We start from the raw sequence: 17,429 nt of genomic DNA, 5'->3' as shown, positions 1-17,429 counted from the left end.
TCCTGGCTCCAAAATGGTGGAATGAGCTCCACATTGACATCAGGACAGCAGAAAGCTTACACATCTTCCGGAGCAGACTGAAAACTCATCTCTTTCGACTCCACTTCGAGCGATAGAATTACTAACAAAGAACTGCTAACAGTAGTAGCACTTGAAATGTTTGGCTCTATGAAACCTGATGTACTTATATGATTCTGTTTTCTTCAAGGTTGTATCTTCCTGGTTGAATGTGCTTCAATCAATCAATCAATCAATGTTTATTTATATAGCCCAATATCACAAATGTTACATTTGTCTCAGTGGACTTCACAGTTTGTACAAACTATCAGTATGACAATACGACACCCTCTGTCCTTAGACCCTCACATCGTACAAGGAAAAACTTCCGGAGAAAACCCCACAGTTTAAAGGGAAAAATGGGAGAAACCTCAGGGAGAGCAACAGAGGAGGGATCCCTCTCCCAGGACGGACAGACGTCTGAGACTGCCGTGTGTAAATTGAGAAGATAATACATTTACAACATTAGTCCAAATGTTTGGAAATGCATGNATCTGCTTGAGCTAGCATCATCAGTTTTTTTGAAGCTGTTGTTGGCCTGTGGAAAAATGTAATCAGGCTCTATCTGCAGCTTTTCCGGAGACATTTCTTATGATTACATTTTTCCACAGGCCAACAACAGCTTCAAAAAAACTGATGATGCTAGCTCAAGCAGATAATTGGCATCTCATCTCGGGTGCAAGGTCATCAATGTTTGGGGTCAGGCTCTGAGCTGAGGAAACCCTCAGGATGGAGTGAAGGTGTGCGTGCAATATACCGGAGGGCCAGATCTAATAGTAATTAGAAATTATCCTGCGGGCCGAAATGAAATCCACCACGGGCCGGATTTGGCCCCCGGGCCTTGAGTTTGACACATGTGATGTAGAGTAACACAATGTCATGATGAGTGGCAGATCTGCCGCATTCCTCCCCAGTTGTTTGCAGCTTGTGAAACACGTTGCTAAGTAGCTCCCTGTGTGCATCATCTCTAAAGAGGTGGCACTGTGCTGCATTTCTTCAGTGTCAGTAATTAAAAAAGCAATTTGCACCAATGCAAACTAATTCAGCGGCAGCGGAGTAAAGGGGTTGAACACCGGCGGATCTAGACCCGCAGCCTTCCTGCCGTGCCATTGGAGTTTGAATAAAAGCCGTATGACTCAGCAACACAACGCACACACTTTGAAAACTCCCCTTTCCTGCTCCATCCGGACCCCTGTGGAGTTTTTCTCTTCCTCTGTCAATGGAAATCAGGAAATAATAGAGCATAGTTAAGGATTTGGGAGTCTTTAAGAGCAGGTTTCTGAAAAAAGCCTTAAAAAGTTAGAGATCAGGAATAGAAATGTAAGGCAATTACAAATGCACATTCATTTATTTTCTTGTGCTCTTGTGATTCCTTTAGAGAAAGAAACCTCCTTGCACACTCAGTATTTTTCTTTATTATCTTTAGACAGCCAGTGTACCTTCTGTAATTTCTCTCACCATGTTTTCTCTAATCTCCTGAGCTGCGGGCAAGTTGTATTGTTATACTCATTTGTCTTTCCTCCACTGTGTGCTCATTTCTCAGATTCACAATGAAGATTAATACCCTCACACCCAGTGGATTAAACTGTGTCACATATATTTTATGTAGTTCCCTATTAAAATGCCTTCAAGTCACTGTGGTGGAATACACAGAGTCTTATATAAAAGTCAATTTGTGTGATTAAACCAAGGCTTATGCAGAGGCTTGATGTAATGACTTTTTCTCTGCTTCAGTCAAATTACCATCGCAGTCTCCCCATAGAGTTTAGACTATCAGCTCCCACATATCCACCATCAGAGGATGCTTGATTCCACAATCACTATTAGAGTCACATTTCACCTCTTAGCCATTATTAGAAAGATGTATTAAAGCCAAATGAGGTGTCAACAATAACATTCATAGTCCTTAAACGAAAAAATAAAGCCTGAAAAACACACCAGGGTGCTTGTTCTTATCGTGTTGACATGCTAGTTTAGTGTCCTATCTCTTATTTGCAGTAATTGACAATAAAAAAGGAAGATGCTAAGCTAGTGGCTGCAGCAACGAGTGTTTATTAATAGCGATTGAACATCTGCTTCTGTTTGAAGAGTCCAAAGGGAGTGCTGATTCCTCTTAGTTACCCGCAGAAGAAATATTACAGCTGTGGAAGGAAACATTAAACCACCCCCCCCATCAGTACCTATTGACATTGTGCATTCACATGATGTACGAGCATCTTTATCATCCTCAATGGCTTCCACCAATTAACGAGTTGCAAACTCAGCAGAAACAATGTCCTGGTATTGATAGCCATATTTCCACATGCATTACAGGGATGCGTGAGAACCAGTGTGCCTAGTAAAGAGGATTAAGTTGACTGTAGTTCATTTCATGGCTCAGTGTTTATGTGCAGAATAGTGGATTAAAAACCTGATCCGCAGTTTTCAGCCTGGACGAAACAGCACGGAGCCGCTGGTTATATTTCTCCTCAGCTTGTCAGGGGGTCAGCAAGCTCAGACAGAAGTCCATATTCTACATCGAGACCACCTGCAGCGAGGGTTTAGATCCCAGCTGGTGGTAGACTGCAACATGTGGATTTTATGTACTTGTTTAAATGAAATATGTACTAAATGTCCTGACAGGGCAGAGAGCCTTTGGCTAAGGAAACATCCCTAACTTTTTCTGCCCTTTTCTTTGACTAGCACTTTATCCTTGATCTTGAAGGTCAAGTTTCTTCCTCTTTCTACCCCTCTACTCTTGGTCTTTTCCCCAAAGGGCCTTAGGTGCTCCCCGCTCTGTTGGATTAGCAGCTAATCCATGAAAGGTAGCGGATTGGTTGTGCTCACCCTTTGAATGTTATTAAAGAAGGCTGTCCTGAGGTGTGCGAATGTGCTAGGTGTACATGTGCATGCGTGCGCTTCGGCCTGAGGTGCGTATGCAAGGTGTGAGTCTATTTTCTAATCCTGTGATAACCAGACCTGGGCCCCCGTGGCAGAGCGGTGGAGGGAGGGCTGGGCATGAAAGGATGGACAGGGGCCAAAGGTGGAGCAGGGGCTTCGACAACAACAGAGATCTGAAAGAAGACTTTCAGCCTGACAGCTCAAAGGCTATGGCATGGGGGGATTTGGGTAAACAGAGTCTTTGCCTCTTTTTCTGAAACCTCCAAGAATTCTGCTGAAAGAAGGAAATTGCATCGGCAGTCTGACTCAGTAGAAGAAGAAACTATTAAGAAACATCTGGTGTATTTGGTATTGTAAAGGAGCCCTATGGAGTTTTCATGTCAGCAAATCAGTTTAATAAACACATTAAATACATTTTATTCCTAATTAGACAATTATTAAGGCAAAATAATAATACATTTTCCATTTTTGGCAGCTTTCAGTTTCCTTTTTACTTGCATTCCTGGCACTTACCTGAATTATTTAGTATATTATTGCAACAAAATGTTGATAAAAAAGTGTGAAAACAAAGTTCAGACTTCAAATAATTGATACTATCAGAACTTCATATATACTCTGCAATATTGCCAATTATTTTTATTTATTTTTTCTATCCCCTATATCCCCTTTCAGACTTCTTTTTTCCTGACATACTGTACGTATCATAAAATCATGGTCCTTTCAGCTTTTCAGTGTTGTGAAGTTCTAGCCGAGGCAACAATGTTTTCAGGAAAGCAGCCGCAGGTCAGTCTGAGGCTGGTGTTGTTGTGGCAGAAGGTGGAGGGAGTCGAGCAGGAGGACAAAGGGCCAGAGAGAGATCCCTGGTGACAGGCTGTACATAATTGATTGTTTATCCATCTACAGTCTGAGCGGCAGCAGTCAGCTAGGAACTACCTCCCACTCACGCACGCACGCACGCACGCACGCACGCACGCACGCACACACACACACACACACACACACACTTTAGGCATTTAATTGGTTTAAATTCCTTAAAACAAGTAACTACTCAAAACTCAAGGTTCAGAGTGATCACACGCACACGCATACACACACACACCCACACACTTTAGGCATTTAATTGGTTTAAATTCCTTAATAAATAGAAAGAGAAGCAACTACTCCAAACTCAAGGGTCAGAGTGATCACACACACACACACGCACACACCCACACTTTAGGCATTTAATTGGTTTAAATTCCTTAATAAATAGGAAGAGAAGCAACTACTCCAACCTCAAGGGTCAGAGTGATCACACACACACACACACACACACACACACACACACACACACACACACACACACACACACACACACACACACACGTTCACACTGATGGATAGCTGTTCCCTGATCTGGCAGATGTGATCTTGTGAAAAAAAACCCTCCTCACCTCATTCTCTTTCCTCTCCCCTGTGCTCCTGTTTTTATATGCCCATGAGCACACTTTAATTCTGCCCAACAGCAGGTGTGTGTGTGTGTGTGTGTGTGTGTGTGTGTGTGTGTGTGTGTGTGTGTGTGTGTGTGTGTGTGTGTGTGTGTGTGTGTGTGTGTGTGTGTGTGTGTGTGTGTGCATGTTTGAGATGCAGCGACAAGAGCAGAGCGGCAGGCCCCTTTCTAAGTGCCCTTCAATCCATCTCTCACACATGCACACATACATCATACCCCTCGATGGAGGAGCTCATCACAATGTCACTTTCAATTTGGATGAGCCCCACGGTCTGTTCAGGAGATATAATGGATTGGATGATGGCAGGGAAATGGATGATGCAACTCAGGTCTCCTGCAACAAGAATTCAAATGTATGATCCTCTCACTCTCCAGGTGCCGTCTCTCAGTCCTCACCACACTGTCTTTCCCAATAGCACGCATTTCATGAGCCCAAGTTGTTGAGAAATTCCCTGAAACGAGGTAGTACATAATACACTTATTGTATGTTTGTGGTTGTGGAACGTTCCTGATATTTGCTTAATGTGTCTACAATGTGTCCAAGAGGAAATGGTTGAGAGACATTTGTTTCAGTCCCCTGCCACGCGAAGTATGGACCATCAATTCTGAAAAATAATGAGAAACAGTCCAAACTGTTGCCCCCAGATTAGCACTGAAGTCTTTGTGTTTGTGTTTTCAAGAATCCTGACCTTCTCTAAGAGATTCAGTGTCCTTTCAACAACCTTTGAAAGTTCTCCCTCTACTGTAAACTCATGATAACACAACATGAAAAAATAGTCTGGCTGAATTACTAAATGTTTCTCAAACACTGTAGTTAGAAAGAGAGCTCTTTTGCAAAAATTACTTTTCATGTTTGTTTTATGTTTTGCACCCCCGGAAATACTAGTTTCCGAAGGTTAAAACAGGTGCAGAAAGTTCTCCGCATTTCAGCTGACGTGGTGCTCGGTAAGCAAGTTCTTATCAGAAAGCAATATTTATGTGAATCTCCTAAATACAATACACAATATTCATCTATTGTGTGTCTCATAGGGATAAAGATCTGCCTTTGTGTTCGGAGGCAGAGGAAGGGTGTGCATTAAGGTTCCTGTTCATAAAGCAAGGGAAGGGGATTTCATGATGCACAGTTCTTGTTTCGTCTTAAGCCACCATCATGTGAGGTTTCCATCGTTTTTCCAGTTACAGTATCTTTGTTGCAGCAGGGATTTAAAATAAAAATGAAATAGAAATCTCACTATGTTAAAACTCATGTAACAGAAGGGTTCAGTAAGGCAGCACAATGTGACTGACTTCAGTTTGAGGGTTGTAAACATGTACCTGATGATTTTCACACAGCAGTAAAGGAGATCCAGTTGGTGGTAATAGAAAATATAAATATTGTGTAATTCAGGATATGAACTCCTGACACTCTTTTGACAGTTAAATATTATGTCATTTCAGGTCAGTACAACGTCCAGATCTAGCAGCCTCTGTAGAGATCAGATAACATTTATCTGAGCTCACAGCTTCTTGACAATAAAATGCTTAGTGGAAACACCCGGGGTCTGATGGAATCATAAAAGACTCCACTGCAGCATCACATTTATTTTTTTAGGAGGCCTATTGATACATGGTTGTTTCATTCTATAAAAAATAAAATACGACGTGTGTGAGAGTGTGAGAGTACTTATCAGTAGTCTTATAAAAGTAACACAAGATGTGGAATATAAAATGACAAGAAGACAACTTTAAAATAAAGTTGTATCCACCATTAGGAAACCTGTGGAACTACCATAAACGTCAGTACATACAAATAAAATGCTCGGTTACAAGTAAAAGTCCTGCATTGAAAATCCTATTCAAGTGAAATTAGTACTACCAAAGTATACTTAAAGTACAACAAGTTAAATCACTTATGATACACAATTATCCCTTTTCAGAATAATGTATATTTCTGCTTCATAATTATTGATGCGTAAATATATTAATCATTTCAATGTTCAAGCTGGTATAAATATAGACTCTGACATCAAGTGGAGGAGAAATATGAAGAAGCAATGGAGATACTCAAGTAAAGGAAGTATTATTATAAAATTGTACATAAGTAAATTGACTTGGTTACATTCCACCATTGAACAACAGATTACAATAAACTATTTTAGTTTGTTTTGTCACTACATCTCATAATTTCCTAATCCCACTCCTTGTATTATAATCCTTCAACGTTTATGTGGGGGTTTACAGTAGACTTTATGGTGCCATTACCATATTTAGAATTATTCATACACCACAAAACGATATAATTATATATATTTTAAGTCAATACAATGTTTATTTTACTCCGTATATGAAGTCTATCACACGTCTCTCCCATTTGTCTCCCATTACAGCAGTTTTAACACATGTTCTGCTCTTTTTCCACGCTGGATTTATTTATTTTATTCAATTTGCACCATAACAATATTTTCTCTTGGATTGTTTGGTTTGTTTAGCAGTAAAGTCGATTATTCTCCAGACCTTTATTACATTTGGCTTCCTCAGTGTCTCCAGATAGAGGGGATGAGATTGGTTTGCCACTTGGATACAGTATGTTGTCATGTGCTGTAGCCATTAGTCAGGCTTGTCAGTGGGATATCCATAACAAACCATATCACTAAAGCCACAGCCGCAGCAATGAAAGGCATTCATCGTGCCAAGGGGATATTTTGTTAATGCTTGTGTGAAACTCACAGAAAACGTTTCTCTTTGTACTCAGTGTCCAATTGTGGCATTGTACAACATTCAAAGTAAATGCCAGTGTCTCGTGAATGCAAAACAACATGCCTCTTTAATTTAAACATGAATGTGCAAATGAAGGAGCTTATTTTCAGTTTAAAACTCAGATTCATCCTGGGGACTGTTCACATTGTGCCTAAAATAACACCAAATGACTGCAAAACATCTGAAACAATTCATTATGACAGATCGCAATGGGAGATGGAGAAATAGCTCATCCTCCAGTCGGCTGTTTGTCACTGATGTCTTATTACTACACTCACAGCTGTCTAACTATCAAGTTTAATCCAAGACTGAGTATCAAATGTTTTTTTTTCGTGATTGAAAACAAAACAAATTACCAGCTGGGTGCCATCATTCTTCATTTTTACAAGTAAAAATAAGCATTTTATTTATTCAAGTGTTATTTTCTTGATAAGAGTAGTGTACAGATGTGAATATAATGACACTGTCTGAACATTAGATGAGAAAACAAGTTTCACTGCTACATTTTTCCACTTGTTACAGTTATATATGAGGGGTTTTTGAAATGACGTCTGTTGTGTTTACGTCTTCAGAGCATGACGAGTGCCTCAGCGGGCTCCACAACTGCGATGAGAACGCCCTCTGCTTCAACATGGTCGGAGGCCACAGCTGCTCCTGTAAGCCGGGCTACACCGGCAATGGGACCGTGTGCAAAGGTAAGCTCCAATTGTTCTTAGACCACATTGCAAATCCTGACTTCAAGTCAAAGTTAAAGTCAACTTTATGGTCAATCTTTCAGTTTGTGTGTACAGACAGAGAGATCGAAATACCGTTTCTCACAATCCCAAATCCAAATATATATAAAAATATGTATAAAATATATATATCCTATATATACACAATCAACAGACACATTTATACATATGCACACATTAAGATAAAAGCACAACAATCAATATACAAAATAACAGTCACTTCAATATCTTTTGGTGTGTGATACTCTCTGAGTGTGTGTGGGGTGTTATAGTCCAGAGGGGGAGGGAGGTGAGGGAAGGGAGAGAGTTCAGCCTCCTTTCTTCTCTTCCAATAAAGTCAGCCACAAAAAAATGTACCTCCAAAAACACACTGAAGGTTTTTAGAATCATCCATCCGGAAGAATTAACCATAAATAAAAGGGATTTTACCAAACAAACGTGTTGTAGTAAAATGATCATATAATGAGCAATAAAACATGAAATGGATTCCTCTAAATGTAAATCACAGTCTTTTGTTTTCAGGGAGACCATTAAACACAGCTTTTTCTAAAGCTATTGTTATGTACTGCAACTTCACTGTACACATAACATTCTCTTTTATTTGAAGTGATCTTCACATAAGGCTCTACACTAGTTGTTTACTTAGTGATCTCAGTTTTCAAAGAACATATGTTCGTAATTTAGGATATTTGCAGGTACCAGACCTTTTTTCAGCATCATGAATTTAACAGTGTAATCATGCAAAACAATGTAGGAGTTTCCTGCAAAATATCTCAACTAACAATCTTTCTATTGAGCTGTTCCAAAATGAAACCACATACATTTTCAGGTCCATGTCACTACTATTATTACTAGTATTGTGGTCCAGTGTCACCTGCACTCGGTGAAACGCCTTCAGTGACCCGGGTTTATTGAGTGCCTGTCTCTGTGTTTGGTCCTATTTGTAATCTCTGCTCTTACTGGAAAATCCACTTGACCTTCGGTCGTTAATTAATCCCTTCATTAGAAATCTATTTAAAGGAGAAGCGCTGATCTTACACATACAAATCAGTTGACTTGTTATCGCCCAGTATACTTTTATAATCGGTTCTATGACCCAGACAACAGGCCAAAACATTAAATTATTCAGTTTTCCTTTGAATAAGAAAGAATTCCAGAATTTGTTAATCAAAATAGTTTCAAATTTTTCTGTAAATCGACTGATTCGCAGAACTGAATAGCTGGATAGCCCCTTGAACAAAATGTAAAGCACTCTGTGATACTGCTACCACTGCATAGAGCATCTTTTCTTACTCCTTCTTACTCTGGGGAGCAGCATATAATGGTGCATATATTTCATTTATTTCAATTGTATTCTGTCAGCTTCAATGACATCTCTGTGTTTTGGGGATACATTAACCAACATTCTTCACATTGATAATGAACATTTTAAAATTAACCTTGGTGAGATGCATTAATCATGCTAAATAATATCGTGAGAGCATGTAATGAATCACACCACCAAATTAGCTCTTATTCTGTATGCAAATACATATGCTGCTGCTGGTCTAATTACATAGTTAATGGTCGTTAATCTTTGTGAGTAATGGCTCTTCTCCTCTGGTCTACCTCTAGCCATGTGTGACGGATTGTGCCAGAACGGGGGAACCTGCGTCTCACCTAACAACTGCGTTTGCCAGCAAGGATTTACTGGGAAGAGATGCGAGACAGGTACGAGTTTATTTTAGTTGCACTCCCACGTTTCCTTCCTCAGAAATAGCTCAAGGAAGACTTTTAGCTGAATGTGCGATAATTGACAAAAAAACGGAAGAAGAGGTAAAGTGAGATCAAATCTGACAAAAAAAGGACGAAGGGGAAGCTAGATCACTGCTGACGGGAACTTAAAGGTGGGGTAGGTGAGGTCATTTTGGAGAAACCAGCTCGAGTGCGCTAGAATTTGAAAATACACAACGGGAGAAAATCTGCCACTTCCTTACAGAGCCCCTCCTCCAACACACACGAACGCACACATGACCAATGAGGGCACGAGATAAGTTTGTGCACGAGATGGAAGGCTAACAGGCAGGTAGGCCATCCAGTTATTTTAGCCGGGCCGGCTCAGATGATTGGTCGTGCTTTTTACAGTACTACGGCTTCCACAGATGACATTTTGTTATGGATTTTTTGTCAAAGCACTTAAGATATTCATTGCTATCGGGATGTTAAGAGCATTCCATGGAATATAACAACAAGTGTATCTCGAGCCGGTTTCTCAAACTTACCTACCCCACCTTTAAGATCAAACTTTTAGATTTAGTTATCTTTGCATATCTTTATATATATTTATAGCCAGGGGTGCACATAACTTTTTTGCCCTGGTTCTCAAAGGAGCACCTGGAGATGTTGCTTGGTGCTCATCCTTAAAATGAAATAAAACGTAACTTTTGAGGGGGTCTTGACTTTATTTGCCAGACACACGGCACTGAACACACATGCAGAGGTGAACACAGAACACACATGCAGAGGTGAACACAAGACAACATTAGCACGACCAGTAATCCTACAAGCTGTCATCACTACCCTCCTCCTCACTGTTCTCCTCACTGTCTTCCTCTCTGTCAGACATGGTAGCTGATGATGTAGGCCTACTACCTTCTCTCTGTTGAGTCTGCGATTAGCTGCTGGTTTTGGGTCGAAAGTCTCTGTTGTCATCTTAGACAAGTGGATGTAATCAAATGAGTATGTGAACATAACCAATAACCTACCATAGCCAATAACAAATGAATGTAACTTATTTTATTTGTGTTGTTCATTCATTCTTATTTTACCTTAACATTTATTTATTTATGCATTTTTTTTTATCTCTCCAGTTTTAAAGGATATTTTTGGTCCTAGTATACATTGGAATGATTTCAAACCTGTTTATCCCAATAATTATAAAGGAGTGCCTTGGAAATATGTGTTTACATAAATTGTGACCAAACCGTTTGAACTTAGACTAAAGTGAACTATCTAAACACTGAGTCCTTTACCTCACTGAGCTGTAGTTATCAGCCTCTCAGTCTGACTGGAGAGGACTCTCCCTCCACATTATTGTAGAAACATCTTCTTCTTATATCCGTTAGAGCAGCTAGCATCAGATTCTAATAACAACAGCGCCGGTACCGGTGCACCCTCCCTCTCTCCCATCGCTCACTCGCACTTTGGCTGTGAGCTGCGGGTGCCAGATAAGCCAACATCCCCCATTTTCATCACTTACATCGCCCATCGTACAGGGCAAATGAAACGTGTAACCGGGGTGAAAAGGGTGTTACATTTACTTAAATATGAATATTGTTACATCAAGGCCGAAAATTAGGATGAGCACCAACGGTCAAAAATGTTTTTTCCCCTCCCAGAGCTGCCAGCGCAGCGCCTCCCCATATCTGGCGCCCGCCTAGGCGAACATCTATTACGCCAGTGCTACGGGCCGGCCCTGAGTTCATATCATAGATTCATATGCAACTCGCAAATGTATTTCCCTCTCTCTTCTCTCTTCTCTCTTCTCTCTTCTCTTCTCTTCTCTCTTCTCTTCTCTTCTCTCTTCTCCCTCTCTCCCTTCTCTCTCTCCCTCTCTCTCTCTCTCTCTCTCTCTCTCTCTCTCAATGTTGGTACGCAAATGCGCCTTTTTTCAAATGACCCGGTGCTCTTTTTTTTGGCGGAGGTGCGTTATGTGCAGCCCTGTTTATAGCTATATTTGTTAGCTGTCCCAACAAAACAGCTGAAATGTTTCCTGTGCTTACGCTCTGCTTCCCGGTGTGTATTTATTTCTATGTATTTGTGGCTGTGTGTTCGTTGGTGTGTGTGTGTGTGTGACTGTGGTCCCATGGTGAATAATGGGCTTGGTACCTCTTCCAAAGGGCTGATGGAGGATTTGAACTGCAGCTGCAGCAGTATGGGAATTACCTCATATCACAACCAACATTAATCAGTGTGGCATTCCTCCTCATATGGGCTCCATACCACAAACAAATTACAACTGCACAAACTCCTCATGCAAAACAACCGATAGTGCATGATAGCCTAACTGAGTATTAAGTCGGCCTGTGTTTATAGCAAAGACCGTATCACTGCTCGCTCTCTTGCATGGAAATATGTCAATGCTGTGATAAGACTCGGGGCTTTAGATTCTGTTCAGTGTGTTTTCCCCTGCAGTGCTGGTGATTTAAGGTAACCAAGAAAGGCTGTAATCCTGTTGGTTGTACTAGTTGCAACATATGTCTTATCTACAGCAGCAGAACCTTTCTCATAACACGTTTCAACCTTTGGCGGCGTGTCCTTGAGGAGACAAGCGGCCGAGCTAATAGAAAGTCAAGTCATGACAGTTGTGTGTGTGCTTCTGTTGGGGTGAAGCAAACGGAGCCTCCCTGCTTGCTCATTGGTTCAGGTATTGATTGCACATAAAGGACCCTTTTTTACGAGGCGTCTTTTTTTACTGCCAGTCTTAAAGTAAATGAATTTCCTCGTGGTGCTGCTCTGGGATGCTGAGGAAGGCTAGTGTAAGTGTGTGTGTGTGTGTGTGTGTGTGTGTGTGTGTGTGTGTGTGTGTGTGTGTGTGTGTGTGTGTGTGTGTGTGTGTGTGTGTGTGTGTGTGTGTGTGTGTGTGTGTAAAGCCACTGAGAATGTGTTAACACACCTAACCATAATGACTTATCCTCCTCCCCATTTTGCAGCAGAGAGGGTTCTGAGGACCTCGTCCCTTAGTAATGGCACGGTCCAGGCAATCACACATTTCATTACCCTCCATAGTGTTTTAGATCCCTGCCTTTCTTTCTTTGTCTCTTTCTCACTCTCCTTTGTGAGTGTCTCTGTGTATCAAAGAACAGTCATTGAATAGTCAGTCAAAGGAGAATTCTTCAAAATGTACCGCAGCCTAGTCCAAGGTGATTCTATTCATCTCTCGGTATTTCAAAAGCTCTACAAATTAGGAAATGTTTTGTAGGAGAAATTACTTTGTAGCAGAGTAGGTTTGTTTTTCACACTTCCATTTGCATCAAATCAGTCATATCAAGGTTAGATTTGAGGAAGGTTTTTCTTCTTAAATAGAGGATACAAAGGGATTGAATTCCCTTGAAAGTCAAAGCATACTCATTTGTTAAAGTATAGAATGTAAAAAGCCCTTATTATAATGACTTCATGAAAAATAAGAATAAGACCAACACGTAGCTGCGGAGGGCGGAGCCAAGTTCTACTCAGGGTCAAACAATCTCACACAAACAAGTGAATTTGTTAATTTGTCTCCCTCATTTCCCTAATGGCAGTGTTAAATATATATACTTTGTTACAGTTTATTTATAAAGGATGAATAATAATACTTCATCACGAAAATGAAGACACATTTTCTTGAATCATTTTTCATTTCATTGAAATGCATCAGGAGCATCTCCTTTGTGTAACATGTCTTTCATATCCAAGAAGCACTTCCTCATTTGTTTTCTATCTATGTGATATCTCATTTGAAGTAGCTGTATCTAGCCGTGCAAATACATTTGGTTCTGTCTTTGAGAAAGCTGCCTTCACCCCAATTTATGTAGCTGAATTTAATGGTGTTTATTGTGCTCACAACATAAAAAATGTAATTCAAATCAACCTGTACTAACCATATGTATTATTGATATATTACACCATTGTCCTTTCTGTTTCAATCATACTGCTGAAATGTTAGAAATATAGTAGCTCCCCACTTTCACCAGGTCTTTTGAAGTCCAACAGTATAATAAATCCTTGAAAATGCACTGTTTAAATTCATTGCAACTCATTCAATTCAAAAATACTATTTTGAATGAAGACGCACATTTGATCCTAGAGCAAGGCAACAGAGTAGCTTATCAGACACACCGAAAGCAGGGCAAAAAAAGCTAGCCTTGCTCTTTCCAAATGTAAAGCACCTCTTAGATTAACATTAACATTAACACATTATTGTGGGGGAAACTTCTGAAGCAATTGAAGCCAGGACTCAAAGGGAGTCACGATGGAGAGCTGGAGCTTTGATGGCAAACACTGACGGTTTATTTGGAGCTTCGGCCGGAGAATTCACAAGACATGTCACGGGCCACGAGTTGACCACACGGTTGAGATGCCACAATCAATTCTGAAGAACCCTCCTGTAGCTCGAGGTTTTAACTAGTTCAGAGTGTAATAATCAACATTCTTCAATAGATAGACTAAACAGCTGAGGGACATTGTTATCGCTTATGGCTCGAGGTCATCTACACCCCGAGAAGGATGTGTTCCAGGTGTCCCACAACAATAACTATCTCTGACCGAGAGTTGCCCGGTCACAAACTGGTAACAACAACAAAATGCTAGGGTAGCCCCTCCTTCAGGGAGATAGCATGCTGCCCAAGGCTGGGCATCTGCGTCACAGGGCAAAAGGTAAACATCTATGGAAATTATTCCCTGAAAGTTATATCCTGGATGTTTATAATATACAATTGTTTTCGGGGTATAATGTGTGGAGTCAGTGAAGGCTATAGGAAGTCACATCTTACCATTCTTTGAAATCTATCTTCATGGCTACAGTATCATATTTAATGTACAAATATGAGGGCGGCATCCATTTTCTAATTTCAACAGTCAACCCACTGTTTATTGTAAACTGTCCCTTTAAATGTGATCCCTTAAAGCTATGAGATGAGCCTCAAAACTAAATATCAATTTACCCCCGTTGAGGTGGAGTCCAATAAATTAAAAACATTAGTTTTACTGTAACATTGGTAAACCAAAAGGGACTTTCTCCATTAAAATGTGACTAAAAACATCTTGTTGCAAAAATGTTTCTCCATAAAGACATTTCTTCCTTAATCACACCATATTGGAATCAGGGGATGAAAGTTGGTTGCACAGGGACCAGTCTGTTTTTACATTCCTCGCTACTTATCATTGAGGCTGATTAGAATTTGGGGTTTGGGAACACAAACAATCCCTCACATGCGAGCACAGTCTCTCGCACGCTTCATATGCCTCAGCTGACAAGATGTTTGTCACCACAGCTGCTGCTTCAGTGTGCACATCTTTCCCCCTCCTCTCTAACTATCACATCAGAATCAGTGACAGCTTCAGCACCATCCTCCTGTGTTTAGATTTTTTCTTTAAGGTTTTGTAGTCCAGTTCCACCGTCAGGGTCCCATGCTATAGGACCAAAGCCTCCGGCAGCGTTTAGAGACTTCAGCAGTCGTTCAGTGTGAGAGGGGGAGTCCGTCTTATTGTCTCCTCACAGCTTGACAGGAGCTCCCACTGTGGCAAGTGTCGACTGGAGGAGCTCACAGAGATGTATGAAGGTTAATGTACTGTTGGATATGCTGCTCTACTGGTGGGTAGAACGGGAAGGAGGAGGGGCGATGAGCGCAGTAGTTTGCGGAGAAGAGATGGAGATGTAGGAGGAGAGTGACTCGAAGAGGGAGAGGAAAGAGAAGTAACGACCAGGAGGGGGGGTTGAGAGGAGGTGAAGTGGAAAGGAAGATACAGAGATGTTGGGGAAAAACTGACAGATGCGGCGACGGAATGGGAAATGCAAGAAGAGGGATGGGTGGTGAGGGGCCAGGGGTTATTGAGTTTTTCTCTGCATTTGGATGCGGAATGAGGCTGGAGGAGTCGGTGCGGCAGGCGGAGGAGAAGCGGAGCTGGCCGGATGAACATGGAAAAGCTTTCACTAAGTCTGAGCTCCCCACCCCCAGAACCCTGCGAGCTTTTAGAGGCCTCCCCCGGGACGCCACCAGTCCTGCTGCTGCAGACTGACGGCCTGTCATAAGACACCGAACAGGAGCGCTTCAAGACAGTGCGGATAGACACACACACACCTACGAGCACACACACATTTCCGTAAGAGAAGACACTAACAGTTTTCCACATTGTCAACCTGCCGTCCCATATGGATTGTCGCACAACAATGTGTTGTACTGTAAATATGTGTAGTCTGTAATTGTACAGTGTGTGTTAATATTTGTTATGGTCTTTTTAGTTACTGTGTGTGTGCGCTTGGTGGTTTGTCATTACCATTCAGGGGGAAAGGATGGGGAGGGACAGGGGACACGCATTTCTGACAGACAGACACCAGCTAGTGGAGAACTCTGACACATCATGAATTATGCAGAGCCCAGCTGCAGCAGGGCACATACACTTCATTCGGGGATATAAATGTACGCAGGGCCAGCCATGTAATGTGTGCCCCGAACATGGCGCATTTTCAATATGGTTGCCTCAGGCTAGCTCCATTCTTTATACGGCTTTTGTGAGAGATGGCCAAACGCTGTAATATTAGGTTTATTTTTCATCGAAATGGAAGTCCATTTTCTTCCCTGTCTTGGAGAATTCCAGCATAAAAATGTGCTACTATACTTGTAAGAATGATGGAAAGTAAAAACTGAATGTGTGTTGAAGCCCAAATTGATTTTTGTTTTACCTACAGTACTAGTACTCAAAAATCGGATCAAATGAGTGAGTTTACTATATTGTGATTGATCACCAACAAATACATTTATTTGATTAGCTCAAGCCAATACCTTGTTGAAATTGACACCATTTTGTTTTATATTTCAGTCATATATGTTTTCCATTTAATTTGGTTTTCATGCTCCATGTAATTTATTTTGTGACTTGAACCTCTCCACAGAGCAGAAATGTTGCCCAATATTTTGCCCCAGGCATTATATCTCAATTTAGATTTACGACATTTCAATACATTTTAAATGTGTGTCTAAAAATAGCATTCAAGAGCAAATAGAAATGCTACTTAAATTTCGATCGTAAAGGGTAAAATGTATAATAACTTTACATTAGCCGTTAAAGATACTTAATAAACCTATGCCTCTAATAAATGCAAAGCATGAATGAAAAAAAAGGAAATAGAAACTTGAGTACATTATGTTAATTTAGCCCAACATAAACACACAATCAGAGCTGTAGCATTTAATAAGTTACATGAAAGAGTTATTTAGCTTCCAATTGTGAGGATGATTTAAAAAAAACTGGTAGCAAATAACACTACAATAATAAAAGAAGGGATATAAAAAAGAGAACACAAAAGATCAGGAGGTGCACTTAAAAATTTATTAAATGAAAGTACTGTATATTAATTTAGTGTAGCCACATCCTGTAGCTTACTGTCTACCATGACATTACATTGCATTTAGCTGACGCTTTTATCCAAAGCGACTTACAATAAGTGCATTCGACCAAGAAGATACAAACTTGAAGAAAACAGAATCATATAAGTACATCAGGTTTCATAGAGCCAAAACATTTTCTGCAGAGGTCGGATGGCACATGCAGGTAGACCAGCCAGGAGAGAGTTGCAGTAGTCTAGGCGTGAGATGACGAGAGCTTCTGGGTCAGGAGGTTGTAGCAGCGATGTTTGCAGTGAAGGACAGTTTGTTATCTAGGGTCACACCCAGATTCCTTGCAGTCTGAGTCGGGGAAACAATAGAGGTGCCGATGTTGATTGTTAGGTCAAGAGTGGGACAATCTTTTCCTGGAAGGAAAAGCAGTTCAGTCTTGTCAAGGTTGAGCTTGAGGTG

The 17,429-nt window shown here is 40.8% G+C and overlaps 1 protein-coding gene across 1 annotated transcript in view; it reads left to right on the top strand.

The window, feature by feature from the left end:
• The window catches only part of nell2a (neural EGFL like 2a), an 81,267-nt gene that overhangs the window by 44,912 nt on the left and 18,926 nt on the right, over positions 1-17,429 (top strand). Inside the window, exons 14-15 of the mRNA XM_010776862.1 lie at positions 7,735-7,857; positions 9,511-9,606. Of these exons, the coding sequence (XP_010775164.1) occupies positions 7,735-7,857; positions 9,511-9,606 (219 nt within the window). The remainder of the gene's footprint in view (positions 1-7,734; positions 7,858-9,510; positions 9,607-17,429) is intronic.

The sequence above is a fragment of the Notothenia coriiceps genome, unplaced genomic scaffold, assembly GCF_000735185.1.
Source record: "Notothenia coriiceps isolate Sejong01 unplaced genomic scaffold, NC01 NC01_scaffold00017402, whole genome shotgun sequence".
NCBI lineage: Eukaryota > Metazoa > Chordata > Actinopteri > Perciformes > Nototheniidae > Notothenia > Notothenia coriiceps.
Note: the sequence above shows the minus strand (reverse complement) of the source record. Positions and strands in the feature narration are given on the sequence as shown.